Source organism: Amblyomma mixtum, chromosome 1, assembly GCF_055824585.1.
Source record: "Amblyomma mixtum isolate Tamu chromosome 1, ASM5582458v1, whole genome shotgun sequence".
In the NCBI taxonomy this organism is placed as follows: domain Eukaryota; kingdom Metazoa; phylum Arthropoda; class Arachnida; order Ixodida; family Ixodidae; genus Amblyomma; species Amblyomma mixtum.
In genome coordinates, this window is record NC_143012.1 from 173,963,370 (window position 1) to 173,990,322 (window position 26,953).

Consider the following 26,953-nt stretch of genomic DNA (forward strand, 5'->3'; position numbering starts at 1 on the left):
ACTTCGCATATTTCGAGCATATAATTTTACCGTGGACTTACCTCTAGTTACATGTCATACAGTACGACGTTAATATTCACTCGAGAAACGCATTTTACAGTCAAATGGGCCTCCTCATCGTCGACCGTCTGCTCCACACAGTAGACGCGACTAATCAGTTTCCCCCCTTTAATTAAGTTTGCATTGCAGTACTGCGCGTCAGTCTGAACGATCTTATTGTGGCTCATGCAGGCGACACATCGCGACAGCGCGGGCGCGCGCACGTGCAAGGAAGCGCGCGTGCAAAGAAGCGTGGTGAAAGCAGCGCGAGCAGCGAGCAGCGCCCCAGTTTTTACTTTTCTCCCATAGATGGCGCTGCACATCAGGCGCAGCAGCGCCACCCGGCGATGCTTTGGGAGCCTATATGGAAAAAGCGATACGTACTGCTGGTGATCGAGGATCCTTGTGACGGGATGACGGGTCGCAATGCGGTTGCTACGCTGCTGGCCCGTAATTTATACTGATGGGTGCGCCCGGTGACCTCTCTCAGCTTACGTCATCAGCGCATGTGTTTGCCGTCTCGTGGACAAAACTAGCGCTATACCAAGAAGGCTCTTACCGGGAAAAGAAAGGCTGCGAGGTGTCTCTACTCGGGGACAAAGGCGGCGGGGGATCGCTTGACACCTGCAAATTTTTTTCAGAACCGAAATTGGGCAATTGTGCCCATCGGGCCACACCTTTTTGATGTCACGCTGTTTCCACCAGGGAGGGGTCTATTTCAATGCCTCATGGCCGTTTGTCGCAAAACCGGATGGAAAGAAGGGTTGAGGGACGACGCACGGGAATGCGAGACTGACACACTGAGGTTGCCAAGCCGGCACGAAGGTACGGAAGTAGTCTGCATGAAAAATAAACGGAGGCGTTCTACTCCAAGACTATTCTGTGGCGGCGCGACAGCGTGTGGTCAGCAATGTACCATGCATTGAAGGAGACTCGTCTTTGTCGCTGCGCAGTGGCAAGTGGGCTGGTCATTATTCGGGCTACTGGTACGAAGTGGTGAAGGAAAGCAGTCGGAGCGACGGTTAGGGATTAGTCTAATTTGTCAGTCAAGAATGCTTTATATGCGCTGATTATGGGGCAAACCACTCCTGCCGTCACGAGAGCAAAGCCAGTTTTTTATTTGTTTATTGATTTATTTATTTACACAGTACTGCTAGCATCTAGGTGAGGCTGTAAGCAGGAGCGGGAGAAGAAAAAAAAAACATAAGTGACATGCGCAAAACAAATCAAGGCACAACAAGCTGCTTTCATAACAAATGAGATGCACTCACGAGGAAAAATAAATGATGCAAAGTTGCGTGCAGAAACACAAAGCAGTCGCAAGAACACTCCGTAATCGTCAGTTACAATTTGACAGCATTCATAAATGCTTCAGTAGTAGGGCATTGTACAATGCTGGCCGGAAGCCGGTTCCACTCACGGACCATTTTCGGAAAAAAAGAGTTAGCGAAGGTTTGAGTGTGACAGGAATAATCTTTAGGTTTTTTGCTATGATGCGATCGGGTGGTTCGTCGGAGTACAGGCTCTATGTAATCGTGTTTTCGGATACCTAGTTTATCATGAAACAGCAAGTGCATGTATTTTAATCGATCATACTGACGCCGTTTTTGTAAATTGTCTAAACCTGCCTTTTTTACTAGAGCACTCGCGGAAGTACGCCAGCTATGTGATCGGTATATAAACCTAGCTGCTTTCTTTTGCACAGATTCGAGCTTGTCTATGTTGCCACGAGTGTGCGGGTCCCAAACAATTCATCCATATTCTAATACTGGTCGAACTAAGGTTTTGTACGCTATTAGTTTAACTTCGTTTGTACATTGTCGCAGAGTTCTTCTTAAATAACCTAATTTCCGCATGGCCCTCTTCACAATATCCGATAGATGTTCATTCCACCTTAGATCCGATGTTATGGTTATGCCTAGGTATTTATAGTTGTTTACAACTGCGAGAGTGCTGCTGCCTATGGAATATGAGGAATTTAATTGTTGCCTTTTGCGTGTTACGGTCATCGCAACAAATTTTTTCGTGTTTATTGACATCTGCCAATCTGAGCACCAGGTTTTAATCCTTGCTAAGGCACTATTAAGTAGAGCCTGATCGCTGGAGTTGTGAATTTCGTGATAGATTATGCAGTCATCGGCGTATAGCTTGGTTTTAACGGGTAGGTTATGAACTATGTCGTTAATAAATATTAAAAAGATAAGGACCCGAGAACAGATCCCTGAGGTATACCGGACTTGACAGGCGCAGGAGCAGAATACACGTGATCTATTCTGACGCATTGGGATCGGCCACATGGGTAAGCTTCGATCCATGCAAGAAGAAAATTGTTTTTCAACAGTGGTTCTAATTTTGAAAGAAGTTCAGGGTGTGAGACGCGATCAAAGGCCTTTTCAAAATCAAGAAATATAATGTCGATTTGGCTTTGAATGTCAATGGCTGTTGCGAAATCGTGAGTTAGCTCCAGGAGTGCTGTTACTGTGGAGAGTCCTTTTCAGAACCCATGTTGCCTGTTGTCGATTAGATTATAATGTTCAACAAATGTCGAGATATGATTAAAAATAATGTGCTCAAGAACCTTGGAATATGTACACAATAATGATATCGGCCTATAAGACGAAAGTAACGATGAATTATCTGCTTTGGGTATGGGCACGATTTTACTGCATTTCCAATGAAAAGGAAGTTCTGCTTTAGTCAAAAAAAAAGATAGACCATGATACATAAATATTTACTGCACCACTCGGCATACCTAACAAGGAAAGCATTGGGTATACCATCAGCACCTGGTGACTTTTTGCTGTCGATATTGAGCAGTAACGACAGAAGGCCCTGTTCAGAAACAATAACATTATTAACTGGCAGACAATGTAACACTAAGTCGGGATGTGGTTTCCTACCATCATCGTTTGTGAATACTGAACAGAAAAATTGATTAAAAGCTGTTGCCACTTGCGGTTGTGACGTTATTGTTTCGCCATTTATACATAAATTGTATGTTATTTTCTTTTTAAGAGACAAATGCCGATAGAACCTTTCTGGCGCGGTGAGCAGAAAGCTCTTCATGGTAACGTAGAAATAGTAGTCCTTGTTCCTTTTTATGCATTCCTTTACCTGCGTAAGTAGCACACAGAGCTTATTTTGTTTGGCCCGCTGAAGGAGAAAGCCGGGTTTGCTTTCTTAACTTTGTTTTCGCTCTAGCCGAATAACTTCTTTATTCATCCAAGGACTAGTATTTCGTACTCGTTTCGTCACGGCCGGCACAAAATCATTCACGCACTTCATAACAAGACTCTTGAAGAAACACCACAGTGCATCGACAGAGCAATCGGTAGATTCAATTAAAGCAACAAAATCTGAGAACGAACTGTCCAACAAATCTAAGATAGCAACATCGTTGGCACGTGCGAATTGCGGGACTACGCGTATGTCTGTGTTTTTCTTAGTGGCAGGAGCGCATGCGATATTCAGCGATACCATCTTATGGTCAGATATGCCATTGTAGATATGCGTAACCAGATTTCGGCAAACAGGCTGCTGCTCACGAGGAAAAGATCTAAAATTGATTTAGCGCCTTTTTGTATGCGGGTGGGTTCCTTCACTAGTTGAGTGAAGTTGTGAAAGAAGATCTACAAGTGGCTCAGAAATGGCAGATATTGGTTCAGGGAATTCACTGTCCCACTTGATGGAAGACATATTAAAATTTCCAGCAAGTACTGTGTTGCAAGTAGAAATGTTACTAGAGCATAGGAATTCATTCAGTACTTCAAAAAATGTGCTGTTGCTATTTGGCAGCCGGTAGAATGTGCCTACAATCAAGGTAAATTTGTCTAAAGAAACCTTTTACCAATATGCATTCGATATCGGGTATATCGGGAAGACTGGTTACATGTAATGACTCTCGGAAAATAATTGCTACGCCACCGCCCCGAGAGTTACTATTTTTGTGAAGCATTCGGTAGCCTACGGGTACTATTTGAGCGCTCTCAATATCCGTGTGCAGAAAGGTTTCTGTTAGGCATACGATATGTGGCCTGTGTGTGAGCACGATACTTTCTAGGTCAACTGTTTTATTAACGATGCTTCGTGCATTTAGCTGTATACACATAAACGACCAATCCTCGGGGGCTACGGTTCATGTCCTCTGTTTATCTTTCCGGCTAACTGGAACCCGGATTTTTCGTTCCTCGTCCGTTTCCTGCCTAGATAAAAAGCAAACGCCAAATGCGTACATATTACAGGAATTCTTTGCACTACAAGAAAAGTACGACACCTACATTGAATTTTATACCGGTGGCTCAAAAACAGAAAATCACGTTGGAAGTGCTGTAATCCAAGAAAAAAATAAACAAATAATGCGACTACCAGAATGCGCATCAGTTTTTATTGCTGAGTGTTATGACATCTTTGTAGCTGTAGAAAAAATATTAAGAGAGAACATCAAAAATAGCATAATTTACACCGACTCCCTGAGTATGCTTAAAGCACTGCACTCCAAAAATGCTGTTGAACCCATAATAGGAAACATCATGCATAACATAGTTAAAATCACAAAACAAAAGCATAACATTAAAATCTGCTGGGTTCCTAGCCATGTTGGAATTGTGGGCAATGAGAAAGCAGATGTATGCGCTGCACAAGCCCGGAATGGCCGAATAAAGCAAGTGAACATACCGTACAGGGATTGCTTAAAGTTTATCTACAGTAAACTCAGAAATAAGTGGCAGGCTGCATGGCAAGAACACGTAAACAACAAATGACATTCTGTGAAGCCCATTTTAGGGGAATGGCAATCATGTAGGCATCAAGAACGTTTTACCGAAGTTATTTTATGTCGGCTCCGCATTGGTCACACCCACCTCACGCACAACTTTCTGCTAACCAAACAAAACAAACCTCTCTGTGAAATGTGTGGTGCTGAACTCACAGTGAACTACATTTTAATTTCATGTATCAAACTAGAAGCAGTAAGAAATAAATATTTTGCAACATTTTACAGGCAAAACATCTCATTAAACCCCATGTTACTTTTAGGTGATCGAGCACTGGTTGACATCTCTTGTATTTTTAGGTTTCTCAAGGAAGCCAGCGTTTTAAACAAACTCTAAGCATAAAAAGCTTCACTTTTAACAAAAACTCCAACCTTGGTTTTGGCGCATCATAGCCTCAGTTGCTTTTGCGCCATAAAAATCAATATAACTAACTAACTAGCTAAACACCATAAACCAACCAACCTTTCCTTACATATTGTCAACTAGCTAGTTGGGGAATTTCCTCTGCTAACACTATGTTCACTATCTACCGAAACTGAAGATAGATATATCTCGCAGTCAGGGTTCCCCTTCTGTCACTACGTTGGTGAAAAACTGCGGCAGTAGACGGAATAAGCGCTGCTCTGGCTTGCTGTGCCTTTGAGCACAGTGCCCTTCCGAGAATTTCTCAGTGCTACTGGGCGGTTTCGCTTAGTCTTTTGTTGAAAACTATATTTAGTAATGTTCTTCAGCTGTTCGGGCTTTAATACACCCTAAGACAGTAAGCCGCGTATGGAGCTCATACCCGTATTTAACCAGGAATTAAATTCCTCCCTCCAGAATGTCGTGCACATAGTAGGGAAGCAAGTGTTGTTTGACGTGAAAGTAAGAGATTTTTCAGGATGGAAGACTCCTCATCAACGACATATAATTGCGCATTGTTCCTGTCAAGTTTTCCATCCGCGAGGTGGCTGCTGTGTGCAGCTGCTGCCCGCAATGGTATATCTGCTTCTGACAGCACTGTGTTCGACTTTCTTCTGCGGGCACAGCAAAATATGCAGACCGCCCCATTTTCAAAACGCGGAACCACCCTTTCTTGTGCAGTGACAGGTTTTCTCCGCCAAAACCGACCACAAAAACACGAAGTGCTATCTGGGAACTGTTGAAAAGAAATGTTAGGCCCTCCTAGTAAGGACGCTGTATGTCATTCACTAGCGAAGTAATTATTTGACTCATGCCAAACCTTTGCACATCGGTCTATTTGGTAAGGAGCAGTAGGTGAGTAGAGCTCAATTTGCTCCTACATTTTGGGTGGAGATTCAGGATTGAAAAATGTACTGCCATTATTTTGCGCGATTTGTCAGCCGAGCCGTGAGGACTGCAAGATTTGAATTCGTCAGTAAACAACAACAGGAATGCTGATTTCCCTGCGCCTTCTCAGAATAAACCATGCTCCTTGAAAAAAGCGGCGTCTGAAAAATCCCGAAGCTTTTCGCAGCAATAATTTCCTGCCTGATGCAAAACTTTTTCAACTGCTTCATCAGCAGACAGCATAACTTTCAGCGAGCGTTACAACGGTACATAAAAAAAAGCACACACCTTGAACTCTCGAGTTAGTTTCGCCTGAAATTTTAAATTCCTCTGGCTGAACATAACGAAGCCTTCTCTACACGTATGCAAGAACGGCACGATCACTTTGAAGGTAGACCCACTTATAATACGACACTGCAAATGCCCAAAGTTTGCATTTCACCGCATAGACTCGTGCTGCCGTTCTGCCCAGCCTCAAAAGTGAGCTGCAGAACTGTAGATAACAGAAATTGCACAAACACCTTAATATCATCAGATATGTCATGCGCAGCACTCCACAGTAAACAGCGCGTCTCTGTCGTCTTCAAAACAAGGAACATCGAATGGCGCTTGACTTGGTCAAGCTCACATTGAGGGCTGTCGTCGTTTAGTGGATGCCCATTTGTTCGCCAAGTCTCGTCAGACGCAGCCTCGATGTAGTCAGGTGGTGGGCACTCGTTCACGCTGGTATCCGATGACGTTACCTGGTCGCTGCCGGTGCACGGTTTGTAAACTTAGGCGTCCTTCAAAAACTCAGGGTGCTTTCTGTTGAGGTGTTGGCGGTACGACATGTAGGAGCCAGCAGGCATAGTGGAGAAGCAGTGTGAGGAGCGTGCAGGAGGAGTGTGATGATGTAGCAGGAGCGTCCATCAGCCGTTGTGTGCTTGAGGTGAGCACTGACAGTGGGTGCATTCAGATGGCAGAAGTGGGTGCATCAAAGCAAGATCGTACATTATGGTGACAAAGGTGTATGACCCGCCGCTCGTGACGTTGCGTAGATCACCCAAACGGCTCAATACCAGAGAGCTCAGTCTCAGAAGTGCTGTTATCACTTCCCATGCTGATGATGATTTGCTCCAGCTTGTGGCTAAACCCACGGTTCTCCCTTAAGTGCATTTTGATGTCTTTCACATGCCGCACAGCGGTGGTCCAGTTTTCTGCCGTTAACTTCTGTACATTCGCAAGCAGAACAGCCTGCACATTCCTGGTCTTGAATGTGGTGTTCAGCGCTGCGACTGCATTCTTAATCTGCGCCCAAATAAGTTTTCTAGGGTTAAATTCACACTGGTAAAGAAGCAGCCCTAGGACAGCTCACCCAGCACTTTCAGCAGCTGTATCAACCAGCTGCTTTATAAACTTAGTTTTGACGGTGGCCACATTGTCAAGCAGCTGCTGCTTCACGTAGCCTTCGAGGCCACGCAGCCTTGGATGTCTGCCTTCCGTCACGAAAGTGGCGGGATGTTCTCCACGCGTTTGGAATGGTAGGACGCATTGTCCATGACGATGACGCTTCGCGGTGGCAGCTTATCGAGGACAGAGCTAAACCATGTCTCGAAACTGTCGCCGTCCTTCTCATCGTGGTAGTCGCCTGTTTTCTTTCTCAAGAACACATCCAGGCAACCGTCAACAAATCCGTCCTCACTACCGATGTAACGATCAGCCGCTGCCCTTTTCCGTGACGGCTGCTTGATCCCCGTCGTCAAGCCGCGCAAGTACGCGCCGCATGACGACTTGATTTTCTTAACCGAACACAACTTACCGTGTGGCTAGCGGTGGCTCACGTTTGGTAAAGGTAAAATATTTCGCGGCCTTCTTCCCTGTAATGGGCGACCTCGTGCAGGTACTTATGCTCCCACCGCAACAAGTCATCGCGCTCGATGAGCAAGGAGTTCAGACGTTTCTCGTTATTGAAGCAGATGACCAACAGGAGGCGGCGGACGGTCCATGGCTGAAGTGTCGGCAGCTCTTCTGAGGCGTCCGCGGATGCTAATTCTGAAGCATTCTTGACTGTTGCGACTTCATTGTGCCGGAAGAAGCTGTGCACACAGGTTCTTGATGCGGTCAGTACGAAGCTGTCATAAGTATGTATGCGCCTCTTGCGGCCTTCATCCGATCAAAACAGTGCCTGTTTGCTCGCAGAGTGTCATCAGACGCGGCCTCGATGTAGTCTGGTGATGGGCATCCGTCCACGCCGGTATCCGATGACGTTACGTGGTCACTGTCGCTGCGTCATTCGTTAATTGAGGCATCGTTCATAAACTTTGCTTTCTGTTGAGGTGCTGGCGGTATGGCTTATCGGAGTCGTACATGTTCCCCTCCTGGATTGTTTTCGCCCATTAAATTGTTTCATCCAAATCGGCAAGCTTTTACAAAACATTCATGCAGTAGGCATCTGGCTCTTGTTCTTCATGACATGCATCTTAACTGCAACATCCCCCCGATGCTTTTTGTCATGACTTTGACAACGCTTATTATACGCTTACCCTATTGAAAATACTGAACGTGGATTCTGCGTGCCTATCTTTGCGTGTTTATTGCCACGCACATTGTGACGATTGAGCGAGGTCGCAGAACGCGAGACATATTTCACTCAATTTGCGCAAGCCGAGCAAGCTCGCAAATGCGACACATCTGTCACATAAAGTGCGCAAGCCGCGTAAGGCTCGTACAGCAGGAGACATCCTCGCGTGATATGCGCAAGCCGGGTGGGGCTTCCAGAATGTCCGAGAGCCAAGGGTGAGTCCCAGAATGTTCAAGAGCCTTGTCTGGCTCACAGAGCACTAGCAGTGTCAAATGGAGTTACCATCATGATACCGATAATACCTTGCATGGCTGCAAGGCTCCTACATCACTGCTCAACACGTTACGCCAATGCCCTACCTAAAGGCCTCCTCACCTGTCTGTCACTGCCTCATTCAGCATGCATGTTGTGAGATAACAAGCTTTGCAGCAATGTTCGTGGGATGACTCTCATGTGTGTAGCATGCTTGCAAAAGGACATAGATAAGGTCACCTTAACTGGCTTTATTAATGCCACATCCCTCATGACGGGTGCCACACAGTGGCTAAACAATTTCTTCAGCTTCTCCAAGTCCAGCAGGTTGGCGTCTTGATCCAGGTTCTCACTATGCAGCACCTGCAAAAAGGTAGCAGTATATGCAAAAAAATTCAGTTAATTTGTTTTCTCGAAATTCCAGAAAAGGGCACAAGTAGTTCTTCCATTAATGAACTAATGATGATTTCGAAAAGTATCAGGTTTGAAATACAGACATTGGAAAACCCGACTCAAGCACGCAGGCTGCTCAGCATCAAACCTGCACAAAATCTAATAACCGTGTCACACAGGCATTTTGAAGGCTTTCAAATGGCCATCAACTCAGTGGCACTTGAATGCAGCTAAATGGGCATTTCCAATAGCCACAGAGTCCCTAGAACAGTGTGGACATCTATCAAGATTTTGAAGGAGTAAAGTTTCACAGGTTCTTCTACTCTCCTTGCACCAGCGGTGCCCCGCCAGAGACGGGTTGGTTTCAACTCGAAGACTGAAGCTTGATCTCTGCACCAGCGGTGCCCCGTCAGAGACGGTCTCAAGATGTGTTGACACGCAGGGATAAAGAAAGGCAATAACTGAAGCTTTATGTACAGATATTTACAGCGTACAGAAGTTTAGACACTCGAGACAAATTAAACGGCAAAAGGAGAAACAACAAAAAGGGTGGAACTGGCTAATACCAGGGGAGGCCCCTACTCGGCGTGGCCGAAGATGCGTAGCATCTCACATTAGCGCAGAACCCCGCTTCCAGCTCCGGGGCCCGGTTTTAAAGCCCTAAAGGCCCGGCCCACATTTCGTAGCTTCCAATCATATTGTGCTCTCAACATGATTGGTTCTTCAAGAGCCTGGCCAGCCCTCCAGCTGCCGTAAAGTAGAGCTCTCTCTCCACCACAAAATAAAAACAAACACAAATAGACATCCGTGCCAGCACGTGTGCGAATCAGTACCGCGGGTGGGGGGACACCCGTATACCTGCCGGCGCGTTCGCGAGCGCCGCGTTCCAAGAAAGGAGACGCATCGCTTTGAGCACCCCCAGCCGCGTTCCGATGACCCCCGCGAACGCTACCGAACCCTTACACGCCCTTCCCAAGATTCTACAAAGGGCTCAAATGCCACTTTTAGAATTATAACAAAGGGATCGGTACGGGTCACAAAACCACCCTGTGGGTGACATACCGCAGCTACACAAACACTGGCACGAACAAAACCAAAAACAAAAAAAAATGCACACGGGCACCAACACAACATTAAAAAATGCACACTTAAATACACACAGTGGCATGCCTGCCGTGCGCCGTAACACAGCGTCCAAGTTGGTGCGTTGCACCCAGTTCACCAGCATGCACGCCGTCGTCCTGCTCGCGAATGAGCACACAGACACAGACACTCGCGACTGGAGCGTTCACAGCACTCGCCCAACGCCCACGTGAGCCTCCTTAGTCGCACCGAGCGTCCCTGTGTAGTAACATTCGAGCCACCACGTGTTGTCTGTAACACAATTAACGCCTAAACGGTAACTCACTCATTAGGCTGGCGCCACAACGGGGCGTGAACTGAAAAGACGGTGCCCTCCAGGATCAAAAACGTCCCGGGTTTTGATGGGTCCAAACCCCTCACTACACGACGCACCTGAGGGCCCGCTCTCTCTGGCGCGCCGGTACGAACCGCGTGCTGCGTAAGGAACATCTCTCTTGCCGAGTTCAGCTGTAACAGTGCGGCCGGCTTTGCTGAACATAATTTGGCGTACCGCAGCACGGAACGTACTGTTCCACGCGCCGACATTCACTGTGAAGGCTATGCGCCTGTCCCCTGGTACTTTGGAGCGTTTGGAGCTATTTGCACCGTTCCTGCACGGGCAAACATTTAAATCGCCGCTCCCTGCTTGATAGACGCTGGCCGGCTTCGTGGCATCGTCTGCTGCACGAGCTGACTCGCCGTCGCTTGACCCGAGCTTGCCTTGCGGCAAGTCGCCACTCATTTCCGGGTCCTCAAATGACCTGGCCGGACACACACCGGGTGCGTTCGACAACTGCGCGGCGCTCTGCCCGGTCGGCCCAGCAAGCCCGCCTCCGTTCCCTGGCTCGCATGGAACGCTCTTTCCATCAATGACGCTACGGGGCCCTTCATGCCCTATGACCGACACAGTGTGCGGTTCCAGCAACGCTAGACTTTCTCCTGTCACTAGGTCCGCGATCTGACATCTGTCGTCGCTGGCCGTTCCCAGCTGAGCTAAATGCTCTTTTCCGCAGCTTGCTTGAGACTGCGTTTTTGGAATTGTGAGACTCACTTCCAACAATCCTGAGCACGCGTCCGCGTCCCTGGTGTCATTTGGGATTGAGCTAACCTGGGCGGCCGTGTCGTCGGCGTGCGCGTTCACCGCCTCTAATACCGCGACGCTGCGTTCCGTCAGGCTGCTTTCTTGATCTGCGACTCCAGCTTCGCAGAAATCTGGCTCACCCTTTACCTCTGCCCGGCTGTCCTCTTGACCTGCGCCCGGCAGGCATATGCCGTTGCCTTCCCGCACTGGCGACCTCTCTGCTCGTGACTCGGAGCAGTTCTCCCTGGCTAGTTGGCTAGCTCTCCTAGACTCCTTGATCTTAGAAATCTCCAGCTCTACCTGCTGGCGTCTCGCTTCTAATACCCCCAGGACATACTTAACATCCTGAGGTTCTTCCTCGCGAAGAAGCGCCTTTCCGCCATTTACTTTCGCAAGTTGAGCCTGAAGGTCCGCCAAGCGCGCCTTCGCTAACTCAACCTGGTACCTCACATCGAGCGAGGGCCGGCTTGGATAGCTTTCCATACCGCCTTCCGTACCCCTCAGCTGTCCTACCGGCTCGAACACAGGGACGTGAACAATGCGACCAAGGAAACTCACGGTTTCGATGCGTCGATCCGCATTGCCAGCTCCTTGGCGTCGGAGTCCACCGCCACTTTCCCCGGACGCTGCGATGAGCTGTCGCACGCCGCTGCTCCGCCGCCGGTGACCGTCAAGTTATCGACGCGCTGCTTCCTTCAACCGGACGCAGTCCCACGTCGCTGGACTACTGCCGTGGTCCTTGCGTCCTTGCCGCCGTGTCTCCGCAGGTCCGTTCACGAACGCTGACCTGTCGCCTTGTCGTCACCTTTCCCCCTGCCTTGTCTTCTTCCTGCGCCGTCTTCCGATGGCCGCAGGATCCTGCCGACTGCGCCAGTAAAGTTTCACAGGTTCTTCTACTCTCCTTGCACCAGCGGTGCCCGCCAGAGACGGGTTGGTTTCAACTCGAAGACTGAAGCTTGATCTCTGCACCAGCGGAGCCCCGTCAGAGACGGTCTCAAGATGTGTTGACACGCAGGGATAAAGAAAGGCAATAACTGAAGCTTTATGTACAGATATTTACAGCGTACAGAAGTTTAGACACTCGAGACAAATTAAACGGCAAAAGGAGAAACAACAAAAAGGGTGGAACTGGCTAATACCAGGGGAGGCCCCTACTCGGCGTGGCCGAAGATGCGTAGCATCTCACATTAGCGCAGAACCCCGCTTCCAGCTCCGGGGCCCGGTTTTAAAGCCCTAAAGGCCCGGCCCACATTTCGTAGCTTCCAATCATATTGTGCTCTCAACATGATTGGTTCTTCAAGAGCCTGGCCAGCCCTCCAGCTGCCGTAAAGTAGAGCTCTCTCTCCACCACAAAATAAAAACAAACACAAATAGACATCCGTGCCAGCACGTGTGCGAATCAGTACCGCGGGTGGGGGGACACCCGTATACCTGCCGGCGCGTTCGCGAGCGCCGCGTTCCAAGAAAGGAGACGCATCGCTTTGAGCACCCCCAGCCGCGTTCCGATGACCCCCGCGAACGCTACCGAACATTTACAGAAGGCTTTTCAGTGGTAGAAATTTGCACTGAGACATGGAGCACTCGCAACTTACACTAAGGAATAAAATCAAAGCAATTTAATCGCTGAAAGAATACTCAACATGAAATGTACAACTTATTTCACTGAAAAAAAAAGAAGGCTGGCCACAAAACACTGCAGCAAGCGGATTATCACTGTTGCCAATAGCACAAAAACAATGAATACCACCTTTTCAAAACTGCGTGAGTGCTACAACAGCTTCCCAGCAAAATTATCAACTGTGACAGTGGCTCCACAGCAGTTTGGTGCGAGATGATGAAATATCTCTACGGCGATCAAGTATTCTGTGTAGCAGCGGCATAACTCCCGAGTTGAAGTGCAAATCTCAAAGCTCAATCTCCCACCTTAACTGTTATCTTTAAATACATATTTAAATTCATTGCAGCATGCTGCAGAAGTATGTGGTCAGATCATTCGAGAGGATACCTGCAAGCTATCTCAGGAGACGAAAGATCTGATGAAGAAACGCCAAAGCATCAGGACGTCTAACTTCAGAGATAGAATAGGACTAGGAGAGCTATCGAAGTTAATTATAAGTGCAAGGTAGCCAACATAAGAAAGTTTAACATGGAGAAAACCTAGCATGCTCTAAAGCATGGAGGTAGCCTAAAATCAGTGAAGAGAAAACTAATCACTGGTAAAAACCAGATGTATGCGCTGAAAGACAAAGAGGGCAATGTCATAAGCAATATGGATAAGATAGTTAAAGTAGCCGAAGAGTTCTACACAAATCTCTACAGTAGTGAATGTAATCAGAAGGTTACAGAGAGAGGCAGTAGAGCACAGCAATGGGACACCAGCCAGTAACGAGGGAGGAAGTAAAGAAAGCCTCAGGAGCAATGCAAAGGGGTAAAGCAGCTGGTGAGGATCAGGTAACAGCAGATTTGTTGAAGGATGGAGGAGAGATTATGCTAGAGAAACTAGCCACCCTGCATACGCTTGCCTCGTGACCACGAGCGTATCAGGAGCTTGAAAGAATGCGAACATTATTTTAATTCATAAGAAAGAAGATGTCAAGGACTTGAAGATTTACAGACCGATCAGCTTACTATCCATTGTCTACAAGGTATTTACTAAGGTAATCACTAATAGACTCAGGACAACCTTCGAATTCAATCAATCAAATGATCAGGCAGGCTTTCATAAAGGATACTCAACGAGAGACCACATTCATGCAATCAATCAGGTGATAGAGAAATGGGCAGAATACAACCAACCCCAATATATAGCCTTCATTGACTACCAGACAGCAATTGACTCGGTGGAACCACAGCTGTCATGCAGGCATTGTGGAATCAGGGTGTAGAAGAGTGTTATGTGAAAATATTGGAAGATATTTATAACGACTGCACCGCTACCATAGTTCTCCATAAGGTCAGCAATAAAATTCCAATAAGGCAAGGTGTCAGGCAGGGAGACACGATTTCACCAATGCTATTCACTGCCTGTTTACAGGAGGTATTCCGGGGCCTGAAATGGGAACAGTTGGGGAGAAGAGTTACTGGAGAATACCTAAGTAATTTGAGATTCCCTGATGGCATTGCCTGGCTAAGCCACTCAGGATATGAACTGCAAAGCATGATGAATGAGTTAGACAGGCAGAGCAGAATTGTGGGGCTAGAAATGAACACGCAGAAAACCAAAGTAATGCTCAACAGCCTAGCAAGGGAACAGCAGTTCACAATTGGTAGCGAGGTGCTAGAAGTAGTAAGAGGATAGGTATACTTAGTGCAGGTAGTGACCGCTGATCCGGATCATGAGAGGGAAATAACTAGAAGAATAAGAACGGGGTGGAGCGCATATGGCAGGTTCTCTCAGATCGTGAAAGCCAGTTGACAATATCCCCCAAGAGAAAAGTCTAACACAGCTGTATCTTACTGGTACTCACCTATGGGGCAGAAATGTGGAGGCTAACAATGAGGGTTCAGCTTAATTCAAGGACAACGCAGCGAGCTATGGAAAGAAAAATGATAGGTCTAACGTTAAGAGATAGGAAGCGGGCGGAGTGGGTGAGGGAAAAAACGCGGGTTAATGAAATCCTATTTGAAATCAAAAGGAAGAAATGGGCTCGGGCAGGGAATGTAAGGCGAAGGCAAGACAACCGCTGGTCCTTGAGGGTAACAGAGTGGATTCCATGAGAAGGTAAATGTAGCAGGGGGCGGCAGAAAATTAGGTGGGCGGATGAGATTAAGAAGTTTGCGGGGATACGGTGGCCACAATTGGCAGAGGACAGGGTTAATTGGAGAGACATGGGAGAGGTTTTGCCCTGCAGTGCGTGTAGTCAGGCTGCTGCTGATGATGATGATGACAGCCTGAGCACACCTACAAAGTAAAACTGTGAACTCGACCCAGCAGCACTTTACTGTGTTGAAAGAGAACAAGTACAATTGAATTACTGCATTACCTTGTTATCATTAAAAAGTACAGGGCTCTAAGGACTTCCTAATTTACATCGAAACGAATGGTTTACAGTGAACTTTCACGGATTACACTAACAGGCACTGAAAATCCAACACAGCTGCCCAAGAGAATATTAGGCAGCCGCGCTAGCCTTCTTTTGCGCTATGCTACCTGATACCAGATTAAGATTCGAGAGCAATTTACTCATACTCTAGCACTGGGATACGTTATGCCCCAGACTGATGCAGCTGTCTTACTAAAGGCAGAGAAGCTTTCAGTGTGGGTCATGTGTGCTGTGGCGTGAACACATGCACAGGATCGCCTGCTACCATTCAAGTCCTCTGTGTACACAAATGCAGGTGCAATAGAAAACCCACATCACAAATTTGGCTAGTCTGGTCGGCCAAGCATGGGCCAGCTCATAGCACGAAGCAGCAGGTGCGACACATACCATCATCATCAGCCTGACTAGGCCCACTGCAGGGCAAAGGACTCACCCATGTCTCCACATTAACCCTGTCCTTTGCTAGGTGTGGCCACCATATCCCCGTACACTTCTTAACCTCATCCGCCCATCTAAGTTTCTGCCGCCCCCTGCTATGCTTGCATTCTTTTGGAATCCACTCCATTACCCTTAAAGGGGTGGAGACACCAAATTTGTGGTTCGGGCGTTCTTAGTTTCAAACGTTTCTTATGGCTCCAGGAAGCATGATACACACTCAGAGATTCATATATTCACAGTGAATAATTTATTATCGCATTTTTAGGTGAACGATTTTCGGTTTCGGTTTCGGAACGCCGAGTTGGACAGTGACGTCACAGAGGGGGAAGATCAACTACTTCGCTTGGTCACGTGGGTCCACAAAAGTTGTGACGCACCTACTGCTGCATCGTCTGCTTTCTCACACACGTGCTGACCAGCGCATGAAAAAAAACAACAGCATGTCTAGTACCAGCAGCTCGGATTCTGACGGATCTGAATCCAATGAGTGAGGACATCAACTTTTTTTTTTTATCGCACGCTAATATCGCCTTCGCGGGTTCGCGTGAGGATGCGAAGCACTTTGGAAAATGCCAGTAAGCATCACTGCGCTGCGCCCACAACCGGTGTCACACTTCGCCGCCGTGCAGCAGTACCTGAGCGCTGCTTGGGTTGGTGTACAAATATCACAAGAAAAGACAAAATCGCTTTGTTATCAGAACTGCCAGCTATACTCGAGCAGCGACAAAGCATGCCTGCTTATGTTGGGAGCTTTCGGCAACGGCACCGCTCGCGGGCGCTCCGGGCGACGAGCTCTGCTGCTGCCTGGCTGGCTGCCGTGGTCGTCGCTAGGCCTATAGCCTGTTTCGCAAGCGGCCGGCGCTTCGGTAGTCGCCTGCGCTATAATAAAAGGAATACTTTTCACAAATAGCTTTAGTGTGAACAGCATCATCTCACAATAAAATAATAGTATGGTCAATCTCCTCGACGCTTTCGGCAGCGGAGCTAGCGGGCGCCAGGCGAGCCGGACCCCAACGTCGGGCCAGCGGCAGCTGCGAGGCGGTTCTGGCAAGAAAATTGCTCATATCACCGTTGTTACCTCTACCAGCAGCTCAGTATTGGTCAGCGATCCTCAAAAATGACACTTTTTTCACATTTCTTGTACCATGGTTTATTATTTACGTCAAGAACACTCCTTAGCTCGCTTTTATGACGTCGGCAGACGGTATCCAGGCTGGCCGACCGACTGGCAGGCACGGCGTACTTCACGTCCGCACAAAACAGCCATGCTACAAGTAAGGATGCTTCCTAGATTCGAGATACGACAGCATGACTGTACTGAAAGTGGATCTTTCGGCAACGACACTGCCTGCGGCAACGCCGGGCGACGACCTGCGCGCTGGTCCCAGACTGCCCTAGTCGTCGCTAGGCCTGAGCTGGTTTCACGACCAACTCCGCAGCTGAGGGCGCTTCGGGACTGGCCAGCGCTCAGAAACGTGCTCCGCTCGGCACCCCTTTACTGTGAACTCGTCCCACAATAAAAGATATGTTCGATTTCCACGACGTCTTCAGCAACAGAGCTAGCAGACGGCAGGCGAACCGCACCAGGTAGCAGCAGCACAAAACCGATATGGGATGAAATTTGCTTGCATCGCAGTCATCACTTCTATCAGGAACTCGGTATTTGCCAACGATCGTCAGAAACGATGCATTTTTGATATTCATATATCCCAGGGTTTGCTATGAACGTGAACAAACAATACTGTCGAGTTCTTCGGATGCCGGTGGTCGGCACGAAGACTGGCGCAGGCCGCCCGGCTCCAAGGAGTGCGCCCTATTTCAGCATGACGCTGCCGCTCTCCGGGCTCGCATTGGTTGCCGCTTCCCGTCGTTGCGTTTGTCGCGAGCGGCTCGCCGTTGACATCTAGCAGGCCGGACGCAGGCGACGAGCTGCAATCGGACGCTGCGACGCTGTTCGCAACGGCGCGCCGCAAACCGAGCGAGTGGCGGTTAGCAGCAAATGCGGCTCGCTGGTGCGTCGACTGCGCTCACGCGGCTGTGCCCCGCTCATCATACGTCACTGTATTTTGGTATGACGTCACTAAAACTTTAATTTGTTTACCCCCTTGTGACGTCAGCGTTGATGGCGCTAGCGATGGGGTCTAGATCGTGAGAGTGAGCATTTAGGTAATCTTTGGAACCGAATTAAAATATTTTTGAAACGTTTGTTGCGTCCAACACCTGGATGTGAGTGCCCTTGCATACATAGGAATCCCATAGCAGGCTTTTTATAGCTTCAAAATTTGGTGTCTCCACCCCTTTAAGGACCAGCGGTTATGTTGTCTTCCCATTACAAGCCCCGCCCAGGCCCATTTCTTCCTCTTAATTTCAAGTAGCATGTCATTAACCCGCGTTTGTTCCCTCACCCACTCCGCCCCCTTTTGGTCTCGTAATGTTAGACTTATCATTTTTCTTTCCATAGCACACTTTGCTGTCCTTATTGTTTGGCACGTGTTTTTTTCTTTGTAATAAGGCATAAAGTATTATACATGAATTACCACATGGCATCCTCCTATGACCGCTAAATAATTTATAATCAAATTTCTTTCTCCTGCTGTATTTGTTTCGGTTTCGACAGCTGAATGATGGCTGTGACGTCAAAGCGAGGTTATTGGTCACGTGAGGCATGAAAAACTGCAATACAATTGGTACTTCTGGCTCTTAAGGAATGCTGGTGTCAGCGCTGTAGCGAATTAAAATGATGAAGCAGCGATTATAAGTGCAGTTTTACCACGCCTCACGTGACCTATAACCTCTCTTTGATGTCATAGCCATAGTCAAATTGTTCACCGAAACAGGATGGCAGAAAAAGTTGATTATAAATTATTCAGCGGTCTCACGCGAATACCAGATGGTGATTCATGCATAGTAGTGTCTTCCGCAGCATTATAGAGAAGAAAACATGCCACCAAGATTAGGTGTCTATACTCTTTTAAGCTGAACTCTTTTAATTAGCCTCCACATTTCTGTCCCAAAAGTGAGAAACATGCAGGCTAAAGAAAAGATTTCAGCTTAAGTACCAAAGTGGCTCTAATCACACGATGAAGCGGAAAAACTCTCGACACTTGAACAGAGAACAAATAGGAATACCAACAAAATTTTAGATTCTTGTAAGGCTATCAAGCATTTCTGAATATTGTAAACTGCACTTTCACACATACAGTATGCATGTATGCCAAGCTCACATTCAGTAGCCCTGTTTTCCGGCTGTAGTTATCACGGTCTGAGCTCAGTTACAGATTTAAAACCAGCCAAAAGATGCAACACAGGAAAAGAGAAGAAAACAGGTTGGACTATCAATTGAATTTTTTGTGAAGGAAAAGAAGGCTCGCATGAAGATGCGCCACACATGACCCACACCAGCGAAAGGCAGGACAACAAATAACTGTCACTGATATACAAGCACGTCATCTAAAAGAGAAAATTCTTTCCGTTGAAGATTGACTAATGGCTTCGCTACTCATACAGCCATTGCCTTGGAGATATGCATCAAATACCTTACAGATTTGTTTACCACTTCTATACACCACTGAAGTGTCACAGAAATCAGGCGTACACACTGATGGGTCATCTTATGATTTACACTCACGACATTGGCACTGTAGTGCCAGATTAGAAGCTGCCTTCCCCCTAACGAGTTAGTGCTCACTCAGGAACACATTAAAGACACCTGCACATATCCCTGAAGTAGTTTCTTGCACAAGCTAGCGGAATGTGATAAACCACTTCCTGCAAGTCCTGAACCTAGTTTTATGGGATACCATACTGCTATCCCGGGTTTTAACAGCAGCGCAAAGGCCATCAACACAATGATTGGCGCAAAAATTACATTTAAAAATTTTCCCGACACTCGATTTGAACTCATGAAGTCTACACAAAGGACTCCATGATAACCGTTCTGAGGTGAATGGCAGTTCAGCCTAGCCTCTGGAATCTGTGCCAAAAAAAACGGAGTCAGCGCATCGCAATTTATTTCCGATATCAGCCGGTGCTGATGACAATTGTATGTTTTGCTTTCTCTGGCTTATAAAGCTCCACTTTCAGAAAAAGTGTCGTCTTTGTGGTTAGGATGCGGAACTTCATCATCACAGGTCAACTTCAGCTTGCCATCAGTGTCCTTTTAATGCCTCAAAGTTGAACAATAGCTCCATTCATAGAGGAGGGCTGTGCATAAATTTCGACCACCAAAGATTCTTTAACATGCACTGACATTGCATAACACACGAGCAAATATGCATTTCGCCTTGTCGAAACGAAGCCACCACAATTCAATCCCGCGTCTTTGGGCTCAGTAGCCGAACACCAATGCAGTAGCCCACAGCAGCAGGTGAAAAACAAAAGAGAGCCCTTAATAGGCAACCTAACTTGCAAAAATCAACATAACGAGGGGTCACACAAGTAGCAGTGGACTAGGAAAATAAAAGCTACTTGTGTCGGAAGATGTCTTCAGTGCTTACCTCAAAAGCCTGCTTGCTTGCTGGGCATCCTAGCACCAAGTGAAAGGCTGGCACAGCTATACTGGAGAGCTTGGAAGAGGCATTGCTGGTAAAGCTATGTGGAGCTTGCTGCAAGGTAAAAAGACACATTTAACAGCAGCACAGTGCAAAAAATGGACTAGAATCAAGCATGTAAGGCAAAATGCAAGGCACAAAAAGGAGCCGGTCGCAGAATGGAACACGACTGTTTAACCACATTTCGAAGTGGGCCAGGCAACAAGAAATTCATAACCACGGCAGTCATTCACAAGCTAGCCTCAGACGAGACATCACTTGCATATCGATATCCAGCATCGTTTCTACAATACATGCCACCATTCAAAAGAACAGACCACAGCAGAACGATATTTTCAGTAGAAGGCTGGTTTGCTTCAAATTCTGCATGCGTCCCTCAATTTGAAATCTGGCATGATTAGCACTGATTTCACATTCTCACAGGTATGATGAATTAATAGTGCCAATTGCAGAAAAACCACACTTTTTCCTTTAACATCAAATAAGGTATTGGAGAAGTACCTCAGCATATTTAAGTCAAAGTCAGATTTATTTGCGCCATTGGTTATAATCATGAAACAATTAAGTTTATTCTTCGTACATATTAAAGGCTCAATTACCCTTAAATTTCACTGCAACTTCGGGATTTAGGCCAAATGGAGCTAGGGCACTTGTGTGCATTTTGCAGTTGTCTGTACCATTTCAGCTCCGAGCCAAAGTATGAAAAAGCGAATGCCAAAATAGAGGCGAAAAACTTCAGAGCAATTTGTTTTTATCTCACCGTTCTGCTATTCAAGGCTCGACTACACTGGCTCGGCTATAAGTACGAACGCAGCTGGATCATACGGAGCTTCGTACCTTAAATACACAATTTATAAAAGTACAAGTGAAATACAAGTGAAAGAGGAGGAAGCTCAATCCTAAGGCATACAGCTGAATCGCAGTCTACGTAGTTATACTGCTCGAGCGCTGTTACTTCAATTACAGCGTAACATGCGGCGAGAATGCAAAGCCCGGGCCGAAGATCTATTCGCGGGCACATATTCCATTCTCGGCGAGAGATGAATGGCAGTACGGCGGCAGTACGGCGCCGATATCGTGCACCCCGCGATCGGATCAGCTGTGCATATTTGCATGGCATACTGACCATGACCGTGTGACCACTGACACTACACGCGCATTCATGCCCGTGTGCCGCCAGCAAACAACCTTTCAGCGCTGCGTGCTGCCGCGATAGGCACTGCGTCTTCGCGTCTCTGTACTAGCTGTGTTGACGTGGCCAGTTGTGCGCAAAGGCTTTGAAATAATGAACAGGTTCGAAGAAAATTAACTTACCCCCAAGATGCGAGATGTCACCCGGGTAGTGGTCTCCCACCAGCTGCTCCGCCATGGAGGAAATGAGCCCCGCCGTCAGCATAGCGTTTCCAGTGAAGGCGCGCAAAGGACGACGCGCTATCCGTCGAGCCCGCTGACGCACGCTATAAACACAGGTTTAGCGAATTTCACTGCTGTCGGCACATCACATATCGGAAGAGTGACAAATGCTCATGCCAGCGATGGTTCACGCCCTCGGCACCACAAAGGAGGACCACGACCGACCACGACAAACGTAGCAACGCTGTCCGCCATGCTGTCCCTTCCCAGACGCTGCGTTCGTTGGCTAGCGCTTCGGCCAGTTCCGGCTTCCTTCGGCCCGTTTAGAAAGGCATCGCCTCCAGGCATTCCTCCAGGTCGTCTCTTTCGGGCTCTATGCTTTTGGGCAGTGCGATAGCAAAGGATTAAAACCAAATGAAACTTTCGTTACAAAAATAATTAAGTTCTTGTGCACATATTAGCATTAAAAACTTGAGAAATTTGTGACGCGTGGACGCATGAATATGCGTGTCGGTACATGCGTGCGTGCGTGCGTGCGTGCGTGAGTGGGCAAGGTCTAGCGCGTCAAATCCAAAGCCTATCCGACATGCTGCATGGTTTCTGAGATCACCGCCGTGAGCTTCGCTTGTTTTCTGGTGCTGCTGCTGGGCGGTCTTGTGCGCCACTGTTACTGTGCTGGAATCGCAAAAGAAGAAGGATTACCGGTGTGTGCTGCCGGTGGGCGCGCTCTCATCCAAGAGTAGTAGCAGCTCCCAATTAAGCGATCCGTCGGGGCATATGTGTTATGGTTGTCTGGTCGACAACGATAATGAGGTCAGCAGTGCGGTGCCGTCGTTTGATGAGTCGAACCTTTCGGCCTATTGCTCTGCTAACTTTGTTGCAAAAATGCCTGGCTCATAAGCAGCGACAGTGGCCATTGTTTCTGTGGTGTGTTTCGATTACAAGACGGCGCCCTTCTACAGTGTGGCTTCCTTGGAAACTTAGTCGGCGGTGTGCCTGCAACGCCTGTCGCTGTCAGCTCAAACTGACCGCCTGCGAGCGCTGCCTTCTTTTGCGATGTGAACGGTGACGGGACACTTACTGCCTGTGGCCGGAGCTTATAGCAAAAGCGAAGAGTGTTTTCTGTGAAGGTTTGACGAAGTGCGTGTGTCAGTCTGGACCCTTAGCAAGTCATACGAGATGCGACATGCAAAAGTGGTCCACCAGTCGCTTCAGCAGAAAGGAGTGCGGATGTTTTTTACGTTACTTCAATCGAGAACTGCCCATGCAAATATTTCAACTCGTCTCTTGCCTAAACAGCATAGTAAAGAAGCTAAAGCAACAAAACTGCTGTTTCCATGCTGTATATTGATTCCGCACTCGTGCTAGAGGTGGGAAATATGTAGCAGTTATTGGCGGAGTTACAGCCTATGAAGCACGTGCAGCTTCATGTAACTGCAGGTTAGGATATGCGCCTTACTTGGTATTGACTTTGTGACCAGACATAGCCATTTGTCAACTAAAAGAAATTTTCTTGCTATAGGATTCTGCAGCATTATGTATGCTTCTGGACACTGAATACCGGGTGCGTCACCTCTCTTGAAAGCACTCAGATTTGTGTACTTATCAGTACGTTTGAGATGAGAAAATTTTATCAGCTTCTTTTCTTTATTTTATAATTAGCTACACAGCATGTTGCAAAAAAAATGTTTTAAGGAAAAGTATTTCAGTTTAGAGTAGAACAGTTCAACAAAGTTGTTTTGGGCATTCTGGTAACTTCAAGATGGTATTTGATGGTTGCATACAGACGCGCAAGTCAAACCTCAAAGGGCATCAAACTTAACAGTACCGCTGAGCTTATCCTTTCGTGCTTTTTATGTGTGTGTAGATCACGTGGGGAAGTTCAGTATTGGATGTTGGATTTCATAGTTCTGCTACAACTTTTATCTTCCTTTCTACACATCAAACATGACTGAACTTGATTACATTCCCCAAGCAAATACCTGACGCCTTACAAGCGTTCCTTACTGTGCACAGTTGTCCCAGTGCATTATATCCACTCATGTGCAGCACACTGTTGTGTTGCTCTTGGTCTCCAAATGTGACTCTCAGCAATATGATGGAATCATAGTCCATCCAGATGGTCTTTGTGGTAGTGCAAATTTCAAAACAGATTGAAGAAGAATGAAGAGTGTGATACTTCGTCATGCATCATGCAATGCTGGTGCTAATCAGGCAACATGTGTGGTATATATACTTCGCACATTTGAGATTCATTGGATTTGTTCTGGAGCCATACTGGGAATTAATTAATCGATCTGTGATTTGTCACTGAAATTGAGAGAGGGCACTAATTTCTGAACTTTTGACACCAACTGTGAATTCAAAACTGTCTTTTCATGTAGGCTTACATGGCTTTTTTACGTGTATGTAAATTTATGCTAATGACTTTGGAAATTGCTTTGGAAATGGTTTTAGAAATTGCCTCGTAACATTCCTGTTACAGCTCACAATTCGCTTTCTGCACGTCATGTTTGATTGAACCTGATTATATCCCCAAGCTTGTTTGTTGCACCTAACAGACACTGTTGCCCTTTCAGAGTTATTCCATTGATTGACTCCTTTCGAGTGCAAGCAACAAATGGTTGTGTTGCTTCTGATTTCGAAATATGGCTGTCTGCATGACGGGCGACAACATAAATGCTCTGGATGGCTTTCATCATGCATCTATAAGATATCTGTAACTTTCAGAATTGGTTAAAGGAAGAACTGAAGGATGCTGTAAGAGTCGTTAGAAGCTTGTTTTTTACATTATTTTATAATGAACTTGCAATGTTGACAAGTTCTTGCTCAGTGTGCATGTTGTCATGTACAGGTCCCTGCAGTTTCGAAGGGAACCATTTTGCACTAAAAGATAATTTTTTGGTTATTTGTTTGCTGAAGTTGAAAATGATTAATGGGTACTTACGCCAAGACGAAAATTATAAAACAGCAAAACGTGAGCTTATTGCTCATTATTGAGAAGTAATCATTAACTGAATGCTCGAACTTTGTTTGCTTTCACCCTAAATGGGCCTTTACAGTCTCGACAAGTTGCTACTAAGCAAGCAAACGCACACATGGCCACACGCAGCCTCACTGAGCTTGCTCAGTGTGCACATAAGCACGCACAGCTTCGGCAAGCCCCCTCTCAGCACGCAGATGTCCACGCACAGAGAGTTGTCCACAAGAGTCCACGATTTTTTACACACAAAGAGTGTGCGTGTACGTCTTTCAGCTCACAGTACGCGATCATGTACACACAGGACGCACAAATGCGTACAGGTAACGCACAATTTCTGCGCATTCGTGTGCAAAATAAACGTGATCGTACAAAAATCACTGTTCTCGTGCAAACTCACGCAGAGTTTTTTCAATAGGGTAGTTATGCAAGGTTGGTTTTCTCGTGCTTTAACTTGCATTTAATAGCTCTAAACTGAATCCAAGCTTAAACAGCCAGCCGTCGGCAGATTTACCTGGCAAATTCATGCTACGCATCGTGCCTTTCGCTGCAATATTGATGTCCACAAACGCATTGCCCTTGGGCCTCAGCTTTTTATTGCCTTCATTATGGCGTTCCCTTCAGTGTTCAGTCACATGCCTGCACTGACGGCTGCATGGAGTGTACCATTTTTCGATGAATACCAACGTTTCTGTTCTCCAAAACATTTTGCATGCTCTAGAATGCCTTGTCTGCTAATGGTACTAAGAATGCACTAATATTTTTTTTATTATCAGCATAACTACATTTTTCCTACTGATAAGGAATTACCGAGAAAGGTATATATTTACTGTACTCTGGTTCAAACACTCAGCCATTAATATCTCTCACAATGTAGCATGGTCTCACCAAAAGAATCCTCATACGTCCACCCACAACCTACGGTATTTACACCATAGCGTGTACTTAACGTCGCCGTCTTCCAAGTTACTTGCGTTCAAATCCTCTGTATGGCATCAGCTTGGGTATTCTAATATCACAAGGCGCAAATCTAACTTAACTAGAATTCTGTAATAAGTTCAGACCTGAGCCACTTGTTTTATTCTCTGAGACTGTTATTGAAGCTTTAGTTTCACAGCACTAAAGGTGAATCTTGAAATTTAACCTTACTTCAGACTTCTGCCTATGAAGGTTGCATTCACCATATGCTCTCTGTAAGCTCCAGGAACACCCCCGAGACTTTCCAGTCAGGCTGTCGCTTTCCCTCGGTATCTAATCGTGGGTGCCGTTGTTGGGACGAGACTCGCAGTTAGCACCGGTATCGAAGCGGTTTGCTATGTTTAGACGCTTCGTTCTTATCTGCCTGCCTAAGTCATTGATCATGCTCTGGAAATTGGCCCCTGAGGTACTTAGCAAGGCAAGGTCACCAGTGCATTGCAGACTGCTAAGGTATTATCAATCAGCCATTAACAGCGTATCGCCAAGTATTACAAACTGTTGTTCCCTTCCGAGACTGTTGAACATCACTTCAGTTTCCTACATATATATGTTGCATTCACCATATGGAGTCTGTAAACGCCAGGAGCACCTGCGCGGCATCAAAGTCACGCTGCCGCTTTCCCCCACTATCCAGTCGTGGGTGCCCTTGGTGGACCGAGACTCGTATCTAGCACCGACATCGAAGCAGAGTTTGCTATGTTTAGACCTTTCGCTCTGCCTTGCCTGTCTGTGTCATTGATCACGCTTTGAAATTTGTCCCCTGAGGTACTTATCAAGGCAATGACATCAGTGAATTGGAGATTGTTAAGTTATATCGACCAACTCGTATCCCCAATTCTTCCCAGTCTCCTGTAAAGAAGTGGTGAATACCACACCGGTGAGATGTTATCTCCCTGCCTTAAGTCGTTCCTTAATCGTGTTTTCTTACTTCATGTAGCCAGTGACGGCGGTGCTTGCGATATAGATATCTTCCAATATTTTTACATATGGAATTTTCACGCCTTGGTTCTGCAATGCTTTTATGACTGCTGAGGTTTCGACTGAACCAAATGCTTTCTTGTTATCTATGAAGCCTATATATGGGGGTGGGGTATATTGTGCG

General features: G+C 46.8%; 1 protein-coding gene and 1 long non-coding RNA gene across 3 annotated transcripts; both read right to left on the minus strand.

Annotated features, from left to right (window-relative positions):
- Nucleotides 1-9,149: 9,149 nt before the first annotated feature.
- Nucleotides 9,150-12,071, minus strand: LOC149369863 (uncharacterized). Its single transcript, XM_089559521.1, has 2 exons — nucleotides 11,422-12,071; nucleotides 9,150-11,343 (listed from the first exon to the last, which is right to left on the minus strand). The coding sequence occupies exons 1-2, from the start codon at nucleotides 11,990-11,992 to the stop codon at nucleotides 10,718-10,720; spliced, it is 1,197 nt and encodes a 398-aa protein (XP_089415647.1). The 5' UTR covers nucleotides 11,993-12,071; the 3' UTR covers nucleotides 9,150-10,717.
- On the minus strand, nucleotides 9,150-23,829 carry LOC149369864 (uncharacterized). Of its 2 annotated transcripts, XR_016285456.1 has the most exons (4): nucleotides 21,855-23,829; nucleotides 20,487-20,594; nucleotides 12,068-12,374; nucleotides 9,150-9,276 (listed from the first exon to the last, which is right to left on the minus strand). It is a non-coding gene; the product is annotated as an uncharacterized LOC149369864 (long non-coding RNA). The 2 variants fall into 2 exon arrangements; XR_016285453.1 differs by lacking the exon at nucleotides 12,068-12,374.
- Between the last annotated feature and the right edge of the window lie 3,124 nt (nucleotides 23,830-26,953).